At 45.7% G+C, this 22,793-nt stretch overlaps 1 protein-coding gene across 1 annotated transcript in view; it reads right to left on the reverse strand.

Annotated features, from left to right (window-relative positions):
* Positions 1 to 246: 246 nt before the first annotated feature.
* ZFAND6 (zinc finger AN1-type containing 6) overlaps positions 247 to 22,793 on the reverse strand; it is a 50,721-nt gene continuing 28,174 nt past the window's right edge. Inside the window, exons 2-7 of the mRNA XM_056865844.1 lie at positions 21,791 to 21,953; positions 17,822 to 17,933; positions 14,397 to 14,503; positions 8,530 to 8,751; positions 2,851 to 2,964; positions 247 to 466 (exon numbers count right to left, since the gene is read on the reverse strand). Of these exons, the coding sequence (XP_056721822.1) occupies positions 318 to 466; positions 2,851 to 2,964; positions 8,530 to 8,751; positions 14,397 to 14,503; positions 17,822 to 17,933; positions 21,791 to 21,944 (858 nt within the window). The 5' untranslated portion in view covers positions 21,945 to 21,953 and the 3' untranslated portion in view covers positions 247 to 317. The remainder of the gene's footprint in view (positions 467 to 2,850; positions 2,965 to 8,529; positions 8,752 to 14,396; positions 14,504 to 17,821; positions 17,934 to 21,790; positions 21,954 to 22,793) is intronic.

Raw genomic sequence — 22,793 nt, forward strand, 5'->3', positions numbered from 1 at the left:
AAAAGGATAATACTTTTATAGCAACGGTGTTCGCTCAACAGCCCGTAACGGACACACGCAGTGAACAGCACAGGTGTCAACCTCTCCTTAAGTCCTCACCTGCTGGAAAATAAAACTGCAATAAAATAAGTGTTTGGTTCATGTTCTAAAAAGGAGAAAAAAATTATCTATGTATTTTGATGACATGCATGATTCAAGATACACATCCTTAAGTTCCTGATAACTAAGGGGAGCAGGGCGGGGGATGGGGAAAGAAGCTCAAGTCAATTTTGTCTGCAGGTGGTCAGAAATTTTAATATTCCAGCCAGAGTAGCAGTTCAAATCTTCTGAATCTTTTCACCGACAACTACAGGATTCTCTTTTCTGATTTTCTCAGCCGCGTCAGCTTTGTAATTATAAGAGCAACTGTGGACGTCTGAGTAGCGGTGTACGCCGCAGAACACGTTTCCGCACCTGCATTCGAACCCTGCGGAGAGATGGCAAGGTATTAAAGATACGCCATATTACGCAAAGACCAAGGTCATTAAAAAGAAGTTCTTGTACGTTTCCATTCCCACCCTTCTCGATGAATGCAAAACGCCTGCGGGAACGATTCCCCGCGCACGTTCCTAACGACAACATAAGTTGGCCTGATAGGTGAGTGCCGTCTCAAATACTTTGCTGCAAGACCAATCGAAGACAAAACCCTTCAACCCAAATTATTCAACAAAATTCGTCACCCAGTTAGAGAAATCTTAGCCAGGTAACTCTAGGAGTTTTAGTCCAACACCAGGAGGAATGCCTTTTCGAAGACGGCCCTGGCTATCGGCAGAATTTGTACATATCTTTACTTGCTTTTAAATATACCACAAATATAATTTTTTTGCATTCTGAACTTTTTTCACATCTGGAAATGTACTTTTGATATCTTATTAAAATTGATCCAAAGTACTTTAAGAAATGAAACAAACCCATCAAACGCATTTGACGCCTGCACTATATTCCAAACCTTTATGCTTTGAGACGCTGAAATTCTCTGAAGTAATAATCTATATATATAAAATATTTTTTAAAAAAAATCCTGACAATTGTAATCTTTCTCCCATTCAGGAGAGGCAGTAGCTTAGTGCATACTGACGTTCCTGAGTTTAATCCCTGTTTGTTATCTATGCATGAAGATAATCTTGGTAAACTTAGGCAACAGCAGGGTGTATTCCGTAGTTTTATTAGTACTTACAATCCATTCAGATCTTATTTCTACAGTACCAAAATGAGTGTATTTAAGAGGAATCTCAAATTCACATTATTCTTGTCCTAGCCAGTTCCTTTCATACCCACCGACGACCACAATACAATGGAACATGATGGCAAAGCATAATATATAGCAGAACTGGAGAGAAAACCCACCCTCCAGTCACTCAGCATTTTAGTAAAGTCTGTAGGGGCTTCTTGTTCCAAATAAATTTAGGTATTATTTTATTTGGCACAGTGCTAGAATTTTGGGTGCTTTTAAGAATAGGCACACTACAAAAAGAAGAGGTATAAGTTCACACACGCATCAATCCGCAGAGCATGTAAATGGACCCATTCCTGAGGGCCTTTTGATAAAAGGGAATTAAAAGTAAAGGTCCCCTGTACAAGCACCGGGTCATTCCTGACCCATGTGGTGACGTCACATCCCGACGTTTCCTAGGCAGACTTTGTTTACGGGGCGGTTTGCCAGTGCCTTCCCTTTACCCCCAGCAAGCTGGGGACACATTTTACTGACCTCGGAAGAATGGAAGGCTGAGTCAACCTTGAGCCAGCTACCTGAAACCGACTTCCGTTGGGATCGAACTCAGGTCGTGAGCAGAGCTTGGACTGCAGTACTGCAGCTTACCACTCTGCGCCACAGGGCTCTTAAAAGGGAATTAGGGTCAAAGTAAACATCCGTGAAATTTTAGGTCGCTGACTTTCAGTTTTGTAGCACTGTTATATATAAAGGAGAAATAAAAGTGCCGTACCAGTCACAGGAGATGAAAAATAAGGCCAAGGCCGATGGTGCAAAATAATGTAATATATTTTATTAGCTCAGTTAAAATCTCCCAAATTCCCTATGCGTTTCGCCATCAGTAGTACTGATCTTGTACTCGTCTTTGGAAAAACCTCTGCAAGACTAACAGATTCCCCCAAAGAAGCCTCTTGGAGAAATGCGGAGGGAATTTTAACTAATAAAATATATTTTAACCTTATTTTGCGCCATCAGCCTTGGCCTTATTCTGCATGGCGTTGTTATATATACCTTACTGTTTATAGTACCTACTGTACAGTTTCTGGTGCGCCATTCTCTTATTTTGGAACACAGTTTTAATGACTCACTCGTCAGTTGTATTTTATCCCATCGCATTGTTTTTAATTTGTGTCCTCCACCTTGGGTCTCAGTGAGAAAGATAACTATTGACGAGGCAAAATGAATAAATAAATACATAAAACGTACCCTAGGACTACATTCTTCTTTATGATGGCTGGTTTTCCCCCCAGCCAGAAAACATGGCCCCTAGCTGCTGATCTCACAGTCCAGATTCTTCTTGGAAGAAGCTACAGGTAGGCTCAGGGGATGGCTGACGCCGACCCCGCAAAATGCAGTTCTTTCACTGAATTGCAGTCACTGAGAAAACATAATCCACGTTCGAGGGTCTTTCCCCTCAGAAGGAGGGGGGGTCAGTGAAATCACACACGTGCACTTTGTAAAAAAGAAAATACAACCTTTAGGTGGGAAGAGACTTTTAAGCACCAAGCATTGCTTTTGAGCTAGCAGACGCTAACAGTTCCTGTTAGATCTGGCCTCAGTTTCCTTCATTCCGCGATTTTTTTTAGTTTTCATCCACTTACCAGTAAGACCAACCTTCTTCCGGCACATGAAGCAGCGAGATTTTTTCTGTTTTGGTTTGTCGAGTGACTTGTCTTGTTCTTCCGAGGAAGGCTCTGCACTATCTGAGGCGGAAGCTGGGGAGAGAAGAGGACATCCAAGCAAGTTTAAAAAACAAACACAAAAAACAGGCAGAGATCAATGCAGGCCAAGACAAAGCTGAAGTCCATTTTGCAATTTCAGATCCTGTTATGTTTGCAACCAAATTCTCCTTCATGCTCATGGGCTTGGGCCCCCATTTGGAACTTTGGTAAGATTTCTCTTTATCACACAGTGGCATTTTTTTTCTAGGGAAATCATGGTGCTTACTCTTTTTATGCCCCTTCTTACAACCATGAGAATTGTTTTTGAAAAAGTTGAATTGAGGTCCATTTTTTCAGTTCAGAGCCTAGGGTTCATACTGGATCCAGCAAGTTAACACAGATGCAATAAAACACTTTCTTCCAACTCTGTCTAGAAAACTCTGCTGATCTGGCTAACTGGAGCCATGCTGTGGTAACATGCACAGAGGGGCCGTGGCTCAGTGGTAGAGCCTCTGCTTGGCATGCAGAAGGTCCCAGGTTCAATCCCTGGCATCTCCAGTTAAAGGACCAGGCAGGTAGGTGATGTGAAAGACCCCTGCCTGAGACACTAGAGAGCCGCTGCCTGTCTGAATAGACAATACTGACTGATGGACCGAGGGTCTGGTTCAGTATAAGGCAGGTTCATGTGTTTAACATCAAGACTAGACTACTGTTTGCTAGGCAGTGGAACCAGAAAAAACCTCCCCTAAGATACATGATTGGTTGTCAAAAATAAAAGAGGTGTATATTTTAGTGAAGCTAACTGCTTACCCCAAAAATAATGATATTAATAGTGTAGACCTGTTATGGTCCAGAACCATTCAAAGAATGGAAATGTCCATTATATAAGATATGTTGTGGCTCAGTGGTAGAGCTCTTTTCTCCTCCAGGCAACAGAGATCCCTTCACCTGGAGAAAATGGCAGCTTTGGAAGGTGAACTCCATGGCGCCATACCCCATCAAAGTCCCTCCCCTCCCCAAACCCCGCCCTCTTCAGGCTCCACCCCCCATATTCCCCAACCCGGAGCTGGCAACCCAGCCGAGAGCGCTGGCTTCGCCCAGTTTGCCAGCCTTGAAGACTATAGCGGTGGTTATTTCTATAGCGCCATTGATTATGTTCCGTTTCACCAACTGACCTTAAAAAACAAACTGATAAACCAAAAAGGAAAAGACACAAAAGGCCAAGCAAGAGTGTACAATCTAAAGGCCAAGCCGGCCTCATCAAAAAGGGACTGGCACTTGCAGGAGTTAACTGTAATTATTGGGTAATATTAATTTTTGATTGCTCGTATTGCATTAGTCTCCCTTTTTTCTCCCCTCTCCAATTATATGGGCGGAAATCCCAAGGGAGCAAGAATGCACCTGCTCCTGAAAGCAGTCCCACTACAGATGGAAGGGCATGGATGAATCCCACCCTAGCACAAAGCACACCATCTAATGAACTCTGGCGAGAATGGCAAACATGTTCCTGCCATTTATAACACACATCAAGGACGCACTTCTTGGAGTACCCTCAACATATAATGAGGAAGGCTTGGCCAGAAATGGGGTGGAAGGGAAGCAGAGCGATTGTGTGTCCCCAGACAACCACAAAACAACTGACTTGCCCGCATAGCCTGCATTTGGAGAAATATACACTACAGTAATAATAGGTGAAGCATACTTAATGGTGCACAGTGATCTTTGCTAGCTCTGGCAATGCCGATCGGCAGACTGAGCCCGAGCGGCTGCCTTAGTGGTCATGCGCTTCTATCGGCAGGGCTACGGGTTAAGAGCTGGGACGTACCCCCTACAACCACTACCCTTGAAGACTTCACTTCTGGTGACTGGGGGTGGGGTGGTCAATCTGATAAGAATGGGAACTCCACTGCACGCATGCGCATCTGCAACAATTTCTTAGAAGCCCTCCCTCCCACCGATCTCCAAGAAACACAGCGATTTGCCAGCAACAAGGATTAGACAGGCAGGAATTGTCCCTGACAAAGAGGCACCTCAAGCTTGTGAATTCCACCAGCGAGCTTACCAAGAGAAGACAGAAGCCCTTGGGCAAACACCCAAATGGCATTTAGTGAGTTAATGACAGAGACTTGGAAGAGGGCTCACAGCTCCTCGTCCACTGTGCGGCGTTGGCTTATTAAACCAAAGGTTGGGCCCCAAGGGCTTCTGAGAGAACTGTGACTAGCCCAAGGTCACCTAGCAGGCTTCATGTGTGGGGGAAGGGAAATGAACCCGGCTCTCCAGATTAGAGTCCGCTGCTCATGTGGAGGACGTTCTTAACCACTACACTATGATGGATCTGTGATCATAAAATATTGATGCAATTTCTCCTGCAGACCCAAGTAGGGCTTGGACATCAGTTTTTCAAAGAAAAGCCCCCCTCCCGATATCACACTGAAAGCTGCTTATGAAATTGAGGGGTTTCAGAAAGGTTTTGAGATGCGGCAGTGAGATGAGCGTGTATCCTGTTTACTGAAAGAGGTGTCAACCAAACATACACTCCCTTGGAAGCACATAACATAGCTCTTCGAATCCGGGGGCCCAGTTCCCCAAAATGCACAGAAATTTCTCAATTTACTCCAAGGAAGGGAGCCGATGGCAACAGGAAAAAAGTGACAAACACACCTGGCCTGCAAAAAAAAAAGAAAAAGGCAAATACATTTGAAGAAAAGGAAAGTGTAGAGAGCCGGACGTGGAAATTAAATGGTTTACAAAACAACCCTGCGTTAATTTTGCCTGTGACACCTCACTCTTTACGGAACCAGCATGGAGAGAAAAGGAAAGCTTAAGAGAGCAGGACGTGGAAATTAAATGGTTTACAAAACAACCCTGTGTTAATTTTGCCTTTGACACCCTCGCTCTTTACAGAACCAGCATGGAGTTGGAAGATCTGAAGCTGCAAATGAAAGTATGAATAGAAAGATCTGAAGCTGCAAATGGAAGTATGAATAGAAAGACTATCAGCAGAAGAATCATAACAGGAGTTCAGTTAACACAGACATCTAGCAGCATGCAGGAAAGTTAACCGTTGGTCGGGTAACAGAACTACACAGTTACAATGCTAATAGAAATTTGAAAAGCGGCTAAAGGCAAAAGCCTTTTTGTCAATAAATACTGCATAATGCAAAAATAAAGGCAGTGACTGAAGCATGTTAGGAAACATCTGCTAACGGTGGACAACGACTGCACCAAGGACACGCAAAAAAAGGATGGAAGCAAAATGTGGGTTGACTTGCTGCCAAGAAACCACATCGCAAAAAAAAACAAACACAAACTCGTGCTGTAACTACAGGAAGGTAAGCAAACAATCACAGCACCTATGACCAAATGCAATTCTAAGGGACACACTTGAAAAATAATATTTGTATTTCATAGACTATCCTTGCAGATGTGCGTGAAAATGAAATAAAACGATTCCAGGAATCGTCGCCGTTGTGCTCTGTAATTTAATGTCGGCCAAATCTATTGCCGCCCTGACCTGGACGGCCCAGGCTTGCCTGATCTCGTCAGATCTCTGAAGCTAAGCAGGGTCATGCCTGGTTAGTGTTTGGATGGGAGATCACCAGGGAATACCAGGGTTGCTGTGCAGAGGAAGGCACTGGCAAACCACCTCTGTTAGTCTCTTGCCATGAAAACCCCAAAAGGGGTCGCCATAAGTCTGCTGTGACTTGAAGGCACTTTACACACACACACACACACACAATATATTGCCAAACTCCATTAACCTTAACGTCAACTAAAAGCCACAAATATTAAGCTGCCGTAACTTGAAAGAATAATAAACATATGGCGTCAAAGTCCATCTAAAAGGTGGATGTCCGAAGTTACTTCCTGTAAGTCAGTCGACAATAGGCAGGTAAGTGCACAATTTGGCACGGCGTGAACCCAAAGCTTGGACTAAAGACGAACTTATGCAAGGATAGTCTATGAAATACAAATATTATTTTTCAAGTTCCTGTGTTGGGCAGGATCCCATCAGTTTATCATTTTAGAAGCCCCGCTGATTCCAAGGAAAGGACTAAATGCCCACTCAAAACGTCTGCCTTTGCAATCAGTAGGACTGAAAGGAGAGCTACATTATCACCGTCCGTAGAGCGGCCGCCTTCAGGCGTCACGGCAGAGGTTTAGCTGCGATGGGTACGAACACAGCTTGTTGGTATGAACACAGCTTGTTGGTTTATAAGTTCTGGTTTGTGGGGAGGAAACCAAGTCCCAGGCATCGGCAATTTGGACATCGTGGCAAACTGGAGTCTGACTCAAGGCTTCCTGAACTTACAGCCCTCTATTATGCTCTAGGCATCGGGTGGCAGAGGGCACACAAGCGGTGTCCATGCCCGTCACGGACAAACCTTCCTTGTGCCTTCTTAGTGCAGCCACGATTGCAGTTGGATGATTCAGGTCGTTGTGGTGGCGTGGTGGAGAATGCCTTCAAGTCACAGCTGACTTATGGCAACCCTGTAGGGTTTCCAAGGCCAGAGACGTTGGGAGGTGGTTTGCCATCGCCTGACTCCCCGTGGGCTGAGAGAGTTCTGAGAGAACTGTGACTGGCCCAAGGTCGCCAAGCAGGCTTCAGGCGGAGGAGTGGGGTATCGAACCCAGTTCTCCAGGTTGGAGTCCGCCGCTCTTAACCGATACACCACGTCAGCTCTCACTTCAGGTCTTTACTGCCCCTAATGTAGGGCCAAGGGTTTCCCAAACTTTTGACATCTGGAGCACAATCTTTATTTCGCCTGGATTAAAATGGGTGGTATACTTCACTCTTCTTCGGGAAGAGACATTTTCTCAGTCATCTTCTATAGACCAACAGGGAAGGTACATTTGGTAAATGTAGGAAAACCCAGTAGAATATTGCCTCTGGGGCATTCCCTTTACTCGGATCACGCCTTTTTCAGCAACTGTGATTCTTCTGGGATTATTCCATACCAGGCTACAACAGGGAATACAGGATAGCCTTACTCGCTGCCCCAGGGGAGTGGACATGTCCATGGCTACTGGTCAAAACGAATACTAGTCATGATGCATACCTATTCTCCCTAGTATCAGAGGAGCATATCTATTATCTTAGGTGCTGTGGAACACAGGCAGGATGGTGCTGCAGTTGTCTTGTTTGAGGGCTTCCTAGAGGCACCTGGCTGGCCACTATGAGAACAGACCACTGGACTTGATGGGTCTTGGTCTGATCCAGCATGGCCTTTCTTATGGTTTTTATGAGCATGACTGTTATATTACGGTAGGTGCTGTGGAACATAGGCAGGACAATGCTACTGCAGTCGTCTTGCTTGTGGGCTTCCTAGAGGCACCTGGTCGGCCACTGTGTGAACAGACGGCTGGACTTGATGGGCCTTGGTCTGATCCAGCTGGGCTTTCCTTATGTTCTTATGTTCCCCTGCCCTTGAGATCACATCACAACCCATGGAAAGCAGTTAAGAGACCCAGGCCACACGAGGTCCTCCTTGGTGGAGCTGGTGTATCCAACACGGCAGCTCAGATTTTTGAAGTGTCTCTCACAGGACACAGGTGTGTACCAGCATACAATTTAGGAGTCACTGTTATAGCCTACGGTTAACAATGAAACTCACTTACCTACTGTGTTTAGTGTTAAATCCATGTCATGCCGCTTCGTTCTCACTCTCATGCTCTCGTCCGGGAAATCGGGGCCATCTATATTATTTTCTATGCTCGCGTCATAATCGCACTCTGTCTCTGAGCCCCTGGCAGTATCAGGTAAATCTGAGTTATCCATCGACAATTCCTCTCCGGTACTGTCTATTGAAATTGTCTCGGCAAGGTCCTCTGGTGTTGGTTCTATTTGTGTAATGGGACGTGTATTTGGGTATGTAAAAAAAAATAAAAAAATAAAACTTTATGCTGCGTACTCAAGTTTTCAAGGAGTCGTTTGCATTTCGTTACACAGTTTTGCCATTTATTTACATTTTGGCACTGCAACAATGCAGAAGTCTATCAACTCTTGCAAACATGCCCTGGGGGACGGCCGTGTCGCTAGAGAGGAATGAACGTGGAAAGATGTGATTTTTGACCTTTTTTTCTGTTATCGTTGGAAACAGAGGACAGGAAAAGTGTTAGGGGTAGGGAGGAAAGGAAGGGCGTTGTGCAAAGACCGGTGCAGTTTTCCCCGCTGCAGCTTGACAAAGGTTGGTCTCCGGCCCGTCCCCCACCTCTGTTAGATGAATGCTGTAAAACTCTGCCTTGCTAACATGCACAGGGACTTTAAGTGTGAAGATTTTCCCAGCGCAAAGAGAACTGTAAATTGAACAAGAAATGAGAAACGAGGAAAAGATATCAGTTCTTGTATGTTATCCGGGCTGTGTGACCGTGGTCTTGGTATTTTCTTTCCTGAAATACCAAGACCATGGTCACACAGCCCGGATAACCTACCTATTTTGGATAACACTTTTTATAGGATAGGGTAGGGGGGCGCTGGGGGTTGAGTTTGTGGAACCAAGGGGGCGGTGGTCCGAAAGAGTTTGGGAACCACCGAGGTAACACAAACCATTTCCTCTTCCCCCTTCAAAAGCAATCACGTCTAGCGGGGGTCTTCAACCATTTCGAGCCTGTGGGCACGTCTGGAACTCTAACACGGCACGGTGGGCGCAGCAACATAATGGCTGCCGTGGGAGGCGGAGCCAGCCACAAAACAACTGCCACGGCTTCACTTCACCATCACAGTGCAGGTCCTTGTGCGGCGGTGGCGGCAGCTGCTGCCGAAGCAACATTTTAAGAAATCTGCAAAGCCAATCAAATCTCCAATAGTCAACCATAAGCCTCCCTAGGCAAAAGTCCTACCTGGCCCCGCCTGCTTCCTAAAAACACTTGGCGGGCTCCGGAAAAGGTGTTGGTGGGAGCCATGGGCATCACGTTGGCTGCTGACACAGGCCTTTGGCCAAATGTGTGTGGTGCACAGCAAATGCAGTTCTTTCCGTGTTTCACCACCCTGGAAGCAGTATGCTATTTCATATTTAGAAGCACTTGCTGTTTGGGGTTGGGGGGGGAGAGAACTAGGGAGGTATAGTTTTGCCAGTACAATGGACACTGTCACCGAAGATCCATACTCAGGACCTATTAAAGGATTGAGTCACACAACGCAGCTAGAGTGTGAAGAACCAGTAGAGAACAAGCACCCCAAGCGCAGCAATATTGGGGGAGGGGGAAGGGAGGGTAGGGCATAATTCGCAGAATCAAAGAATAGAATTATAGAGTTGGAAGGGACCACCAGGGTCATGCAGCCCAACCCCCTGCACAAGGCAGGAAATTCACAACTACCTCTCTCCCCACACCCCCAGGGACCCCTACTCCAAGCCCAGAAGATGTCCAAGGTGCCTTCTCCCTTTCATAATCAGCTTAAGGTCATAGAATCAGCATTGCTGACAGATGGCCATCTAGCCTCTGCTTAAAAACCTTCAGGGAAGGAGCGCTTACCACCTCCCGAGGAAGCCTGTTCCACTGAGGAACCGCTCTGTTAGCAAATTCTTCCTAATGTCTAGATGGAAACTCTTTTGATTTAATTTCAACCCGCTGGTTCTGGTCCGACCTTCTTGGGACAACAGAAAACAACTCGGCTCCCTCCTCTATATGACAGCCCTTCAAGGACTTGAAGATGGCCAATTGTGCAAGGTCCCAAGATTGTCACCTCCGACTGGTTGCAAAACAGCGGCAGGTGGCTGTTGAGAGGTTGGACAGCCGCTGGTCCTCGCGGGAGACAGTGCCGCGCTACGAGACCAATGGTTAAGAGTCCAAAGCAAGGCGGTGCCTTCTATCGTAAAACCCAACCCCACATGTGTAATGCCATCAAAAGGGTTCAGCAGCGCAACAGGTAGCACTGCAAACTAGACAAGTCACATGTGCTGAATTTTGTGTCAATCCATGCTTGGTACTTTCATCAGTGCACAGGTATACCCAGCACCACATTCACTGGGTGTAAGTTTTAGCAGATGCGGATCCGGTTCGGATAAGAGCCATGTGACTGTTTTCTGCAGAAGCAAGAAGCTATTTTCACCTATTTTCAGACACTGACACTACCAAAGATCCACACTTTGAAAAAACGGTACAAGAAGGCAAACTCTGGGGGACAGGTTATTTAGGAAGTGGTCAAGCGCCGGGCAGTTAGAACAGATTCATTTTCAGTAACGCAAGATTCCAAATAACCTTCTTCAACGAGGACTGGAAGGAAAACTCCCAAGATGACAACCTTCACCCAAAACCTTTTACACAGAGGATTCCTTAACAACTTAAAAGAGCCGGGGGACTCTACGCGGCCGCGTTACATCACGCATGCTTTGAATAAGATCATGATGGGTAGCCATGTTCATCTGTCTGTAGCAGTAGAAAAGAGCAAGAGTCCAGTAGCACCTTAGAGGCTAACAAAATTTCTGGCAGGGTGTGAGCTTTCGTGAGCCACGGCTCACTTCTTCAGATACTGCTAGAATGTGAGTCCATCTATCCTTAAGTAGATTTCCGCTAAAGGATAGATGGACTCATAAGAACATAAGAAAGGCCATGCTGGATCAGACCAAGGTCCATCAAGTCAAGCAGTCTGTTCACACAGTGGCCATCCAGGTGCCTCTGGGAAGCCCACAAGCAAGACGACTGCAGCAGCATTGTCCTGCCTGTGTTCCACAGCACCTAATATAATAGGCATGCTTCTCTGATACTGGAGATAATAGGTATGCATCATGACTAGTATCCATTTTGACTAGCAGCCCTGGCTAGCCCTCTCCTGCATGAACATGTCCACTCCCCTCTTAAAGCCTTCCAAGCTGGCAGCCTTCACAGATTCACGTTCTAGCTGTATCTGAAGAAGCGAGTTGTGACTCACGAAAGTTCACACCCTGTCAGAAATTTTACTAGTCTTTAAGACACTGCTGGACTCTTGCTCTTTTATACTCTGAATAAGTCTGAATACGTTTGGCTAGTCTACCGAGTCTTCAAATACAGCCTGTTAAAAGACCAGGAGCGTGTCAGGCTTGTTGGGGCCCGAGTTGACATGCAAACAAAGAATGCTGCATTGATTCTATTCTTCTTAGGTTTTTCTCCTTTCACACTTCCTGCTGGAATTTATACCCCCACGAACCAAAGCAGCACTTATGACAGAGGCAGTGGTGCAAATCCACGTTCCAGACATGGATAATGTCCCCTTGTGAGCCACGAGATCAGGGCAAGTGTCCAAAAGCACATGGGGCTGGTTGTCGTGGTTCTGCTTCGCTTAGCAGGAAGGGGACCTCCTTAAAGCACCGCAGAGTCCTTCCCTGCCCTCAACAGCCCTTCAGTTAGACATGCGCTGTACCAAGCGCCCTGCGACAATCTTGGCCCTAGGGACAAACAGGAAGCCTTCCTGACCCCTATGCAGTAGGATCCAGTAGCCCTACTCTTTCTCAGGACCTGGGCGCAGAGGAAGCTTGCCCCCTTTTCACCTCCCAAAACTCCACAGCGTCCCTGGCACCCTATAAGCCGAACCTTTCAACAAGAGAATGGCAAAAACCACTGCATGTCATCCTTTCAGTGACTCCTCTTGGGGGGCAGGTCTTAGTCAGTGCGCCTAAAATTTCACACGCCACAGATATCCAACCGCTTCTAAAATGTTCCAAGATCCACAAGGGTTGCAGTTCCCAGTAGGGTAAAGGTAATCCCCTGTGCAAGCAACCAGGTTATTACCGACCCACGGGGCAACGTCACATCACAATGTTTACTAGGCAGTCTATGTTAATGGAGCGGTTATCCATCGCCTTCCCCAGTCGTCGACACTTTGCCCCCAGCAAGCCGGGCCCTCGTTTTACCGGCCTTGGAAGGACGGAAGGCCAAGTCGACCTCGAGCCAGCTACTTGAAACTGACTTCCGTCAGGATCGAACTCAGGTCGCGAGCAAAGCTTTTGACTGCAGGGTTGCAGCTTACCACTCTGCGCCAAGGGAATCTTCCCACAAGTCCAAGAATTAGAAGCTCACAAGTGCTGAGGGTCTCATGTTCACGGGTAATAAGCATAGCGTGTGCTAGCATAAGTGCATATAACTAAGGCTGCTCTCCCCTTCCTCCCACCCAAAGGAGCGCAAGGCTGCATTTCCTGCCACAGTCACTGTGGTAGCCCCCTCCCCAAAATGATTCTGCTTTGAACACGTGGCAATTTTTTTTTTACAAGTCCAGTTTGTAGATAGGACAGGACCGTGTTACCTAGCAAATCTACACAGAACAGACGTATCAGCGTTAGTACCAGTTTTATTTTTATTTTTAAGATGCCTACATGGGAACCAGTAGGAAAGAAACCTTGCTACAATTTACTGAGATGAGGTTAAGAAAACAAGGAAACTTTCACGCCTAGAACATGACGTATGGCGGCTTGGATACTACCTTCTTAAGGACCTGGTTGCTGAAAGCATAACCAAGTTCTAGCTTAATCTGAAAACCATCCCGAACGGTTCCCCTGTGGTGGAAACAAGATTGTGCAGATGGATATTCAACTAAAAAGCACGGGTTTACTCAGTGTGTATTAAGTTGTAACTGTGCATCTTCTGGTAACAAGATCTGTAGTTGTGGAATACCGGGAATCAATGCAGATCTCAAAAACGGAGACTATATTAACAGGATGCTCAAGAAGCCATTGTCCACACTGCCTTTGAAACGGAGCACGTCCCATTTGAAGAAGCTGGTTTTTGCCAGCACCTTTAGCCATTATAATCACGGGAAGCTCAGCTCTATGGCTGCGTTGTCACTGGGCAATGTTGAAAAAGAATTCCCTAGAACTTCAGGACAGTTTGAAAAAAATACACCACACTGGCATAATCCACTTTCTGCCAAGCTACACGAAACATGGAGAGGTTTGGTCCCCCCTGCAGAGAACGCGATGGTTCTGAAACCCGAGTTGATGGCACGAACCAGGGGATGGAAATGTTGAGTTATCACAGAGCAAGATTTTTTTAAAAGCACTCTGGACTTTTTAATCAGAAGCTGCAAGTCAGCAAATGACGGGATTTGCAAGTCTCTTTATTTAGCCTAGCTCTGCAGCTCGTTCGCGTTAAACGTCAGCGACACATAATTCAAATCCTTTCCCCCTCTCTTCCCCCCCCTCTCTCATCAGCAAGCCTAAAAAGCGGGACAAGAAAACAAGTCTTGATGCACTGGGGCTGCCTCCTCCAACAAAACTATAAAGCATTCAAGAGATTCTCTCTTGACTGATGAGAGCAAGATGATTTTCTTTCATTATTGGCAAAATAGAAGACCCCAAGGAACAAACCTTTCTTATAGCCGCAGCCAAGGAATTAGGATGACACCCTTAAATTGCCACCTTTCCCACCAGGTCTCTTTATTCAGCTAAGGTCGCTACAGCTTTTTTTCAAACCGATGGCATCATTCAGTTATTGAAAACCAGCAAAGAACCAAGTGATTTTCCTGCACCATCTCAACCTGTGCAAGCGCCCGTAAAGAAACAAGCTCGTATACTGACCTTGCCCGCCTTCTCTTTCTGGAACTGTTTTGTCCACTAGGCCTGTACTTTCCACTTTGGATGATGCTACTGATTCTGCTAAGAGCGAGGAAGGGCTTGACGCAGAGCTGGAAATGAAAACACCCGCACACATTTGAAGTTCAGAAAGCGGTTTTTGGTCTTAGCCGCAGCAAAACGGTTTAGAGCCCTTTATTAGAGCCAGAGGGAGCCAGCGTGGTGTGTAGTGGTTAAGGTGTCGGACTAGGTCCTGGGAAACCCAGGTTCAAATCCCCGCTCGGTCCATGGAAGCTTGCTGGGTGACCTTGGGCCAGTCACACACTCTCAGCCTCGACCCTGGCTAGTATTAAGAATATAAGAAAAAGCCTTGCTGGATCAGACCAAGGTCCGTCAAGTCCAGCAGTCTGCCCCGCAGTGTCCGACCAGGTGCCTCTAAGAATCCCACAAACAAGATGACTGTGCTTGAGTACTGTGTATTTGAGGACCTCCCCCATTATGCGTTGTATTGTTCTTTGTACCACGGACCCAGATCTAAATTTCTTGTCTCATTTTTATCCAAGGTTAGCTGTTTTAGTGACCAGGAGAAGCTTTCCTTTCTCCTGTCCAATACCGACTCTGCTGCTACTTACAATATGTCTCTTTTTGCCCTGGCAGGCAGGAAAATATGAGCCAGCATTGCCGTTAAACCGGACAATATTTGTATTTGATTTAAATTTATTTTTGTACTTGATTTTAACTGTTTTCTTGTTGAACCTGATTTTGTCTACTTGATCGTAATGGCCTTTGGCTATATACAATAAATCTGTATCTCTGTACCGCAGCTTAGAAGATTGGCAAGTAGTAAATGTTCGCCCTTGTGCTGGGAGCCTTGGCCATATAAACAATCTGTGGTGCAGTATTTCACATGTCTAACTGTACCCCAGCAGCGGAGAGCATATATGCTTGCTAGATTAAATGTATTACCATCTGCATTACTATGGAAGATTTAATAAAGTTCCATATCTGGATCGGGTCTGCCCATGTGGAGAAGGCGACATAGAAACAGTTTCACATATCCTCAAGTGTCCGCTCTACGATAGGGGCCGTTCCAATCTCATAGACCCACTATTTGCTGATAGGGAATAGTTACCTACCAATTCAAAGGTGTCCTACCTTACAACCACGCAGGACCCAACAATTATAGACTCGGTGGCAAGGTTTCTTTTGCTTGTAATCAGAAAACGTGATTGCTACTCTGCACCATATAATAGTTAACTCAGGATTAAATAACCAAGTAACTAACCTAGTGGGATTTGTATATTCCTATAAAAATGATTTTATAGTAAACCTTATCATATGATTCTTGCATATTTTGTAATGATTTTACTGTAAACCCCACTGTACGTTTCCTTTTTAATGCCAATAAAGGCTTTGGTATTCATATCTCTGTACCTCTGAGTACTGCATATATGTATGGAGCGTCCCTTAGTGAAGCTTGGCATCGTTACGGGCTTTTTACCTCTCTGATTCTAGCTTGAGGGTGCAGGGACATCCTTTGAGCGCCGTCTTCTAGTTTGCTTTGTAACCGAGCCTCCTTACTTTGGGGCTACACAGCATCCCATCCTGCCCTCACAAATTGTAAGCGTCTGGCACTGCATGCATGTTATCTCTTTGTTGGCTTTCTCAGCTGACCTCTGGACCCTGACGCAGCAGCCAAGAATGGCTGTCCCTCCCAGTCAAGTCCTGTAGGCTTGGTTACCTTACATACGTGAATATGTGTCGTCAAGTTGCAGCTGACTTTATGACGACCCCAGCAAGGAACTTTCACTTTACTTTAATGATACTGCTCATACAGCCAGTTCAGCTCTGAACAGTGTCATGCTAACATTAAGACTAAAAGAGAAGAATATATTTATATATTTAGAGGGGCTTTCAAAGCAAGTGAGTTATAGAGGTAATTTGCCTTTGTCTTCCTCTGCGGAGCCTTTGTGGATGGTCTCCCCTTCCAAGTACCAACACTTGCTTAGCTTCTGCGATTTGATGAGATCGGGCTACACCATGCAGACAGTGTGGCGTAGTGGTTAAGAACGTTGGTTCGGAGTGGTGGACTCTGATCTGGAGAACCGGGTTTGATTCCCCCACTCCTCCACATGAGAAGCAGAGGCTAATCTGGTGAACTAGATTTGTTTCTCCACTACTACACACAAAGCCAGCAAGGTGACCTTGAACTAGTTAGTCACAGCTCTCTTAGAGCTCTCTCAGTCTCACCTACCTCACAGGGTGTCTGTTGTGGGGAGGGGAAGGGAAGGTGATTGTAAGCCGGTTTGATTCTCCCTTAAGTGGAAGAGTAAGTCGACATATAAAAACTAACTCTTCTTCTTCTTTATATCTATTATCATCATTTGCTGCCCCCCTTCCCAAGTAACTCATCAGAGTTGTGGGTCCAGCGAGCTTACCTGCCTCCGTCTCTCTTGTGGTGATGCAGATTTAATGTAGAAATATTTAGCTTTCTGAATAGCTGTAGTGGAGCAGACACCCTGCCCTTTAATACGCCACTGAAATTACTGCCTCTTTTTTTTTGCCATCAAGTCACAGCTGACTTAAGGCGACCCTACAAGGTTTTCAAGGCAAGAGACCTCTGGAGGTAGTTTGCCATTGCCTGCCTCTGCGTCACACCCCTGGTATTTCTTGGAGGTCTCCCATCCAAATGTTCCAGGATCAGAGAAGCAGGCCTATTATATTAGGTGCTGTGGAATGCAGGCAGGAGAATGCTGCTGCAGTCGTCATGCTTGTGGGCTTCCTAAAGGCACCCGGTTGGCCACTGTGGGAACCGACTGCTGGACTTGATGGGCCTTGGTCTGACCCAGCAGGGCTTTCCTTATGTTCTTATGAGCATGCCTATTATCTTAGGTGCTGTGGAATACAGGCAGGACAATGCAGCTGCAGTCGTCTTGCTGGTGGGCTTCCTAGAGGCACCTGGTTGGCTGCTGTGTGAACAGATGGCTGGACTTGATGGGCCTTGGTCTGATCCAGCAAGGGCTTTTCTTATGTTTTTATTTATTTTATTAGATTTAGATATACTTTAACCATTGCACCACAGTGGCTCCAGCCCTCTAGCTGGTATCCCAGCCCTATACAAAACAGACATTCTGTCCCGTTCCCTCCCCGCTCCGTCACCAGCCCAAATTAATAAACCCACCAGCCAAGATTTCCTTGGAAAAACACCTTAGGAAGGATGGCAGGACTGGTATCTCCTGTTTTATCCAGACTTTACTCACGTTAACAACGCTGAGATCTTGCCGGCAGGATGCAAATAGCAACCCGAGAAGGCTCCCTGCAATTACCACCCTGCTTCAAAACGCAGAATCCCAAGGCCATGACAGAAAGTGAGAGGCGACAGTGGAATGTAGATTTTTTTAAAAAACCTCCGTGGAATCAGCAGCTTTTACCTTGGTTGCATAGGCGGTACGGGCGTAGAGTCTAGTGTTGACGGGGCTTCCTGGACATTGCCTTCAGTGCACTGAAGGGGTAAAGACTCAGGGAGACTATTAACAGAAGAGGCTGAAAAAGAAGAAACACCAGCATTAAGGCAGCATTTGGCTGTGCTAAAGAAGACACTCACAGTAGGCCTGATCCTGCGAAGATTGGAGACCTTCCTCAGGCTCCAAAAACAAACACATGACCCTAGCCCAGCATCGACAACCAATCGAGTCTGTGCTCTTGTGCTAGGAAAAAAGAGAACCTGGGATACGACCTTTTTAACTACCAAGGGGCCTCTTTGATGCAAGTTAAAGAAAAATACAAGAACAACAAAATGTATTTTTTCAAAAAGTATTTTACGTTTCTGTCTGGAGATACGACTCTCCTTCCCAATGTAGTTTGTGTGTGTGTGTAAAGTGCAGTCAAATCGCAGCCGACTTATGGCGACCCCTTTTTGGGGTTTTCATGGCGAGAGACTAACAGAGGTGGTTTGCCAGTGCCTTCCTCTGCACAGCAACCCTGGTATTCCTTGGTGGTCTCCCATCCAAATACTAACCAGGGCTGACCCTGCTTAGCTTGTGAGATCTGACGAGATTAGGCTAGCCTGGGCCATCCAGGTCAGGGCAATGTAGTTTAACTGTCTTTTATTGAAGCTTCTTCACATCTGAAACTTCTTCAAACAGCCTTTCCACATTCTTCCTTCAATGCCAGAAAAAAACAACATTTTATAATGAATGGTGACACAAGGTCACTGTTACAGTCTGGGGAAGATACACAAGGTTGTGGTGAAGGCCGCCAACTTGGAAGGCTTTAAGAGGGGAGTGGACATGTTCATGGAGAGCTATCCATGGCTACTAGTAAAAATGGATACTAGTTATGATGCCTGCCTATTCTCTCCAGGATCAGAGGAGCATGCCTATTACATTAGGTGCTGTAGAACACAGGCAAGATAATGCTGCTGCAATTGTCTTGTTTGTGGGCTTCCTAGAGGCACCTGGTTGGCCACTGTGGGAACAGACTGCTGGACTTGATGGGCCTGGGTCAGAACCAGCATGGCCTTTCTTATGTTCTTATAAGCATGCCGAATATATTAGGTGCTGTGGAACACAGGCAGGATGGTGCTGCTGCAGTCGTCTTCTTTGTGGGCTTCCTAGAGGCACCTGGTTGGCCACTGTGGGAACAGACTGCTAGACTTGATGGGCCTTGGTCTGATCCAGCATGGCTTTTCTTATATTCTTATGTTCATAACCTCACCTCTCCTACGAATTTGCAGGGGGGCATTAGGCACACTGCAAAACCAGCCCAAAGTGTTCCCTCTGCTGGTACAATATAGAAACACTGGGGTGGATCCTATCTCTGTCCTACCTCTTCCCTGACCAAAGTTTAGAAGGAGAAGAGTTGGTTTTTATACACCGCTTTTCTCTACCATAAGGAGTCTCAAAGCGGCTCACAAATCACCTTCCCTTCGTTGTGCAAGGGAGCACATGAACACATGAAGCTGCCTTACACTGAATCAGACCCTTGGTCCATGAAAGTCAGTATTGTCTAATCAGACCGGCAGCGGCTCTCTAGGGTCTCAGGCAGAGGTCTTTCACATCACCTGCTTGCCTGGTTCCATTAACTGGAGATGCCGGGGATTGAACCTGGGACCCTCCGCATGCCAAGCAGATGCTTTACAAACTGAGCCACAGCCCCTCCCCCCTGCAAGCTGCAGTTAGATCAAGCCCCTCAGTTAGATCAAGGTCTAATTCTGCTCGACATCTGAATGACAGCCGCATGGGCGGCGGGAGCTTTCGTCTATAATTGAAGTGACAAAGAGAGTGCACCCCACACCAAAACGGGTCTATGCGCCAAGTTTTATCGCCGCTGCTTGCGGCATCTGAAGACAGCCCTGTAATTTCTCGGGCTGAGGGTGTGTGTGGGGGGGGGGAGCGGCGTGCCCACTTATCACTTAGTTCTACCACACCTGTTTCCAGAGCATCTTTTGTGCCCCCCGCCCCCAATTTATACAGGCTTCCCTATTTCAGCCACTTGTTCAAGCCTCTGCCGACAAACAAATCTCGTATTTATTTTATTTTTTTACCACCAGGAGTGGACAAATACAGCTGATTATACTCGGCCAAAAATAAACACGAGCTGCAAAAATGACACTTGCTATAATTATCCTGATCAAAAAAAAATGTGTTAACACGGTTCTTTTTCTTTTTGCATAGTGTTCCGTTTACAGCTGAATCATAATTCATACGGTGATACTACGGGCCCCACACAATTAGTCATCCTTGCGGCCAAACAAGCACACACACACTCTTTTTCTTTCTTTCTCTCTCTCCAATTAGTAGCTGCGAGAGGAAGGAGGAAAGTCAATTCGCCTGGGACATCTTACACATCAATCAATCAATCAATCAATCAATCAATCAATCTTTATTTTACGGTCATTTGACCAAAAAAAAGAACAGATCTAATCAGGAGTAACATAAATTTGCAATAAAAACAGTGTCAGTCAGTCAAAGAATCCACAAAGTAAAATATATCAATAAAATCCCATATCTAAAGAGGCAAATACGCTAGCTTCTAAAATGTTTAGCTATCAAATTTTATCTATTTATAAACTGCATCCTTTCGGGCCTTATATATAGCAACACAAAATTTGGCCACACATCTCGAAGTCTGTGGGTTACTATCTTCCAGTAGTCGTTGGATGCAAATTTTATCAGATAGTCCTATATTATTTCTTAAAATTTCTTGGATAGTCTTAGCTCTTAACTCATGATGGAGAGACATCTTACACATGTAGAAGAAGAAAGAGGGGAATAGAACCCAACCTAGAAAACAGAAGTTGGGTACCCAAGATTGGGTGGGATGGGAAAAAATATAAATAATGGAAATATATATAATTTATTAGAAACACTATGTCAAGATTAAAATTATTTAAAAAAACATTAAAACCGCACAATGGCATGTCCTAAGGTTGACATCTGTCACCACATGCCAAATGCGTTTCGGCCTATATGGCCTTCCTGAACGGTCTATTTGAAACCCATGTAAAACATGCACACATATTACAAATATTACAAATATATTTACATATAAGGGCAATATAAAACAGACCAGGAATGTAGTAGGTTGTCTATATTACCAATTACACCAACATCAAGAGCCCCGGGGCGCAGAGTGGTAAGCTGCAGTACTGCAGTCCAAGCTCTGCTCACGACCTGAGTTCGATCCCGACCAAAGTTGGTTTCAGGTAGCCGGCTCAAGGTCGACTCAGCCTTCCATCCTTCCGTGGTCGGTCAAATGAGTACCCAGCTTTACACCAACATCTGGTGAGATTGTTTTCGTTTTTATGCTGGGCTGTATATGTCTCCCATATAAGCTGTGTGCAAGTATCAACCTAGTCAATCAATGTTTTATATTGCCCTTATATGTAAATATATTTGTAATATGTGTGCATGTTTTACATGGGTTTCAAATAGACCACTGAAGAAGGCCATATAGGCCAAAACACGTTTGGCATGTGGTGACAGATATCAACCTTAGGAAATGCCATTGTGCAGTTTTAACCTTTTTAAAAATAATTTTAATCTTGACATAGCACTTCTAATAAATTATATATTTCCATTATTTATATTTTTTTCATCCCACCCAACCTTGGGTACCCAACATCTTACGCATGAACATGGGTTGAGAAAAAAAAAATCACAAATGCCTCGGGCTGTCCAAAAAAGCCCTTTGCCGAAGCCAGGGCACCTGGAAAAAGGGAAGCTCTCCTTCCCTGGAGGTTTTTAAGAAGAGACTAGATGGCCATCTGTCAGCAATGCTGATTCCATGACCTTAGGCAGATCATGAGAGGGAGGACACCTTGGCCATCTTCTGGGCATGGAGTAGGGGTCACTGGGGGTGTGGGGGGTAGTCTGACAACCTTTAGGATTTACGCTTACCTGAGGGGCTAATTCTACCATTACTACCGTTCTGCCGTTGAAGATGTTCTTTGTAGCATACCGAACACATGCCGTTTGTACGGGGGTTGCCGTAAAATCCACATCCAGTGGAACAAAGCATAGGCACTTGGCTATGGTTGGTTTCTTGAGCCATTTTCCTTTTCTAGGGACCAGAAAAAGAGAGAAGACAGAGATTCAGTGAATTCAGACCAACTTGTACTCCAATTACTATGCCAATAAAGGTGTCTGAATCTAAACTTGTACTTCAATCACAGCCTATGTACAACCTTTCACCAGTTTCTGAGGGTGGAACTCTTCCCTGGTTTTATTATTTTTAGCAAAATGCATACAGAAAGGGCCTTACATCCCCCCTCCCATTAAGAAGGTTGGTTTTATATGCCGACTTTCTCTACCACTTAAGGGAGACTCAAACCATTTTACACTCACCTTCCCTTCCCCATCCCACAAAAGACACCCTGTGAGGTAGGTGGGGTTGAGAGAGCTCTAAGAGAGCTGTGACTAGCCCAAGGCCACCCAGCTGGCTTCATGGGGAGGAGTGGGGAAACCAACCCAGTTCACCAGATCAGCGCCAGCCGTTCACGTGGAGGAGTGGGGAATCAAACCCGGTTCCCCAGGTTAGAGTCAACCACTCCAAACTCCACCGCTCTTAACCACTAAACCACGCTGGACATAATCACTTGTGTCTTAATAAATAACCCCACCAAAGGACAGTAACTTGTGGCATAGTCTTCTTTTCATAAGCAAAAAGCATAAACCAGCAGTATGAGGCAACTCTTGAGTTTTGCAAAGAACCAATAAGCCGCCCCAATAAACCTACTGCTAAAAAAACTGCATGCCACCCGTCTAGGAAATGCACAGCATGCCCCAAGCAGATATCAGTTATGCAGCAGAAGTGTCGAAAGAGCACATGGGCCCAGATAAATGCGTGAACAACCATGCCTGTAACGGGAAGAACACACCCTGTGGCCTGGATACAAAGAAA

This window comes from Euleptes europaea, chromosome 20, assembly GCF_029931775.1.
Source record: "Euleptes europaea isolate rEulEur1 chromosome 20, rEulEur1.hap1, whole genome shotgun sequence".
Lineage (NCBI taxonomy): Eukaryota > Metazoa > Chordata > Lepidosauria > Squamata > Sphaerodactylidae > Euleptes > Euleptes europaea.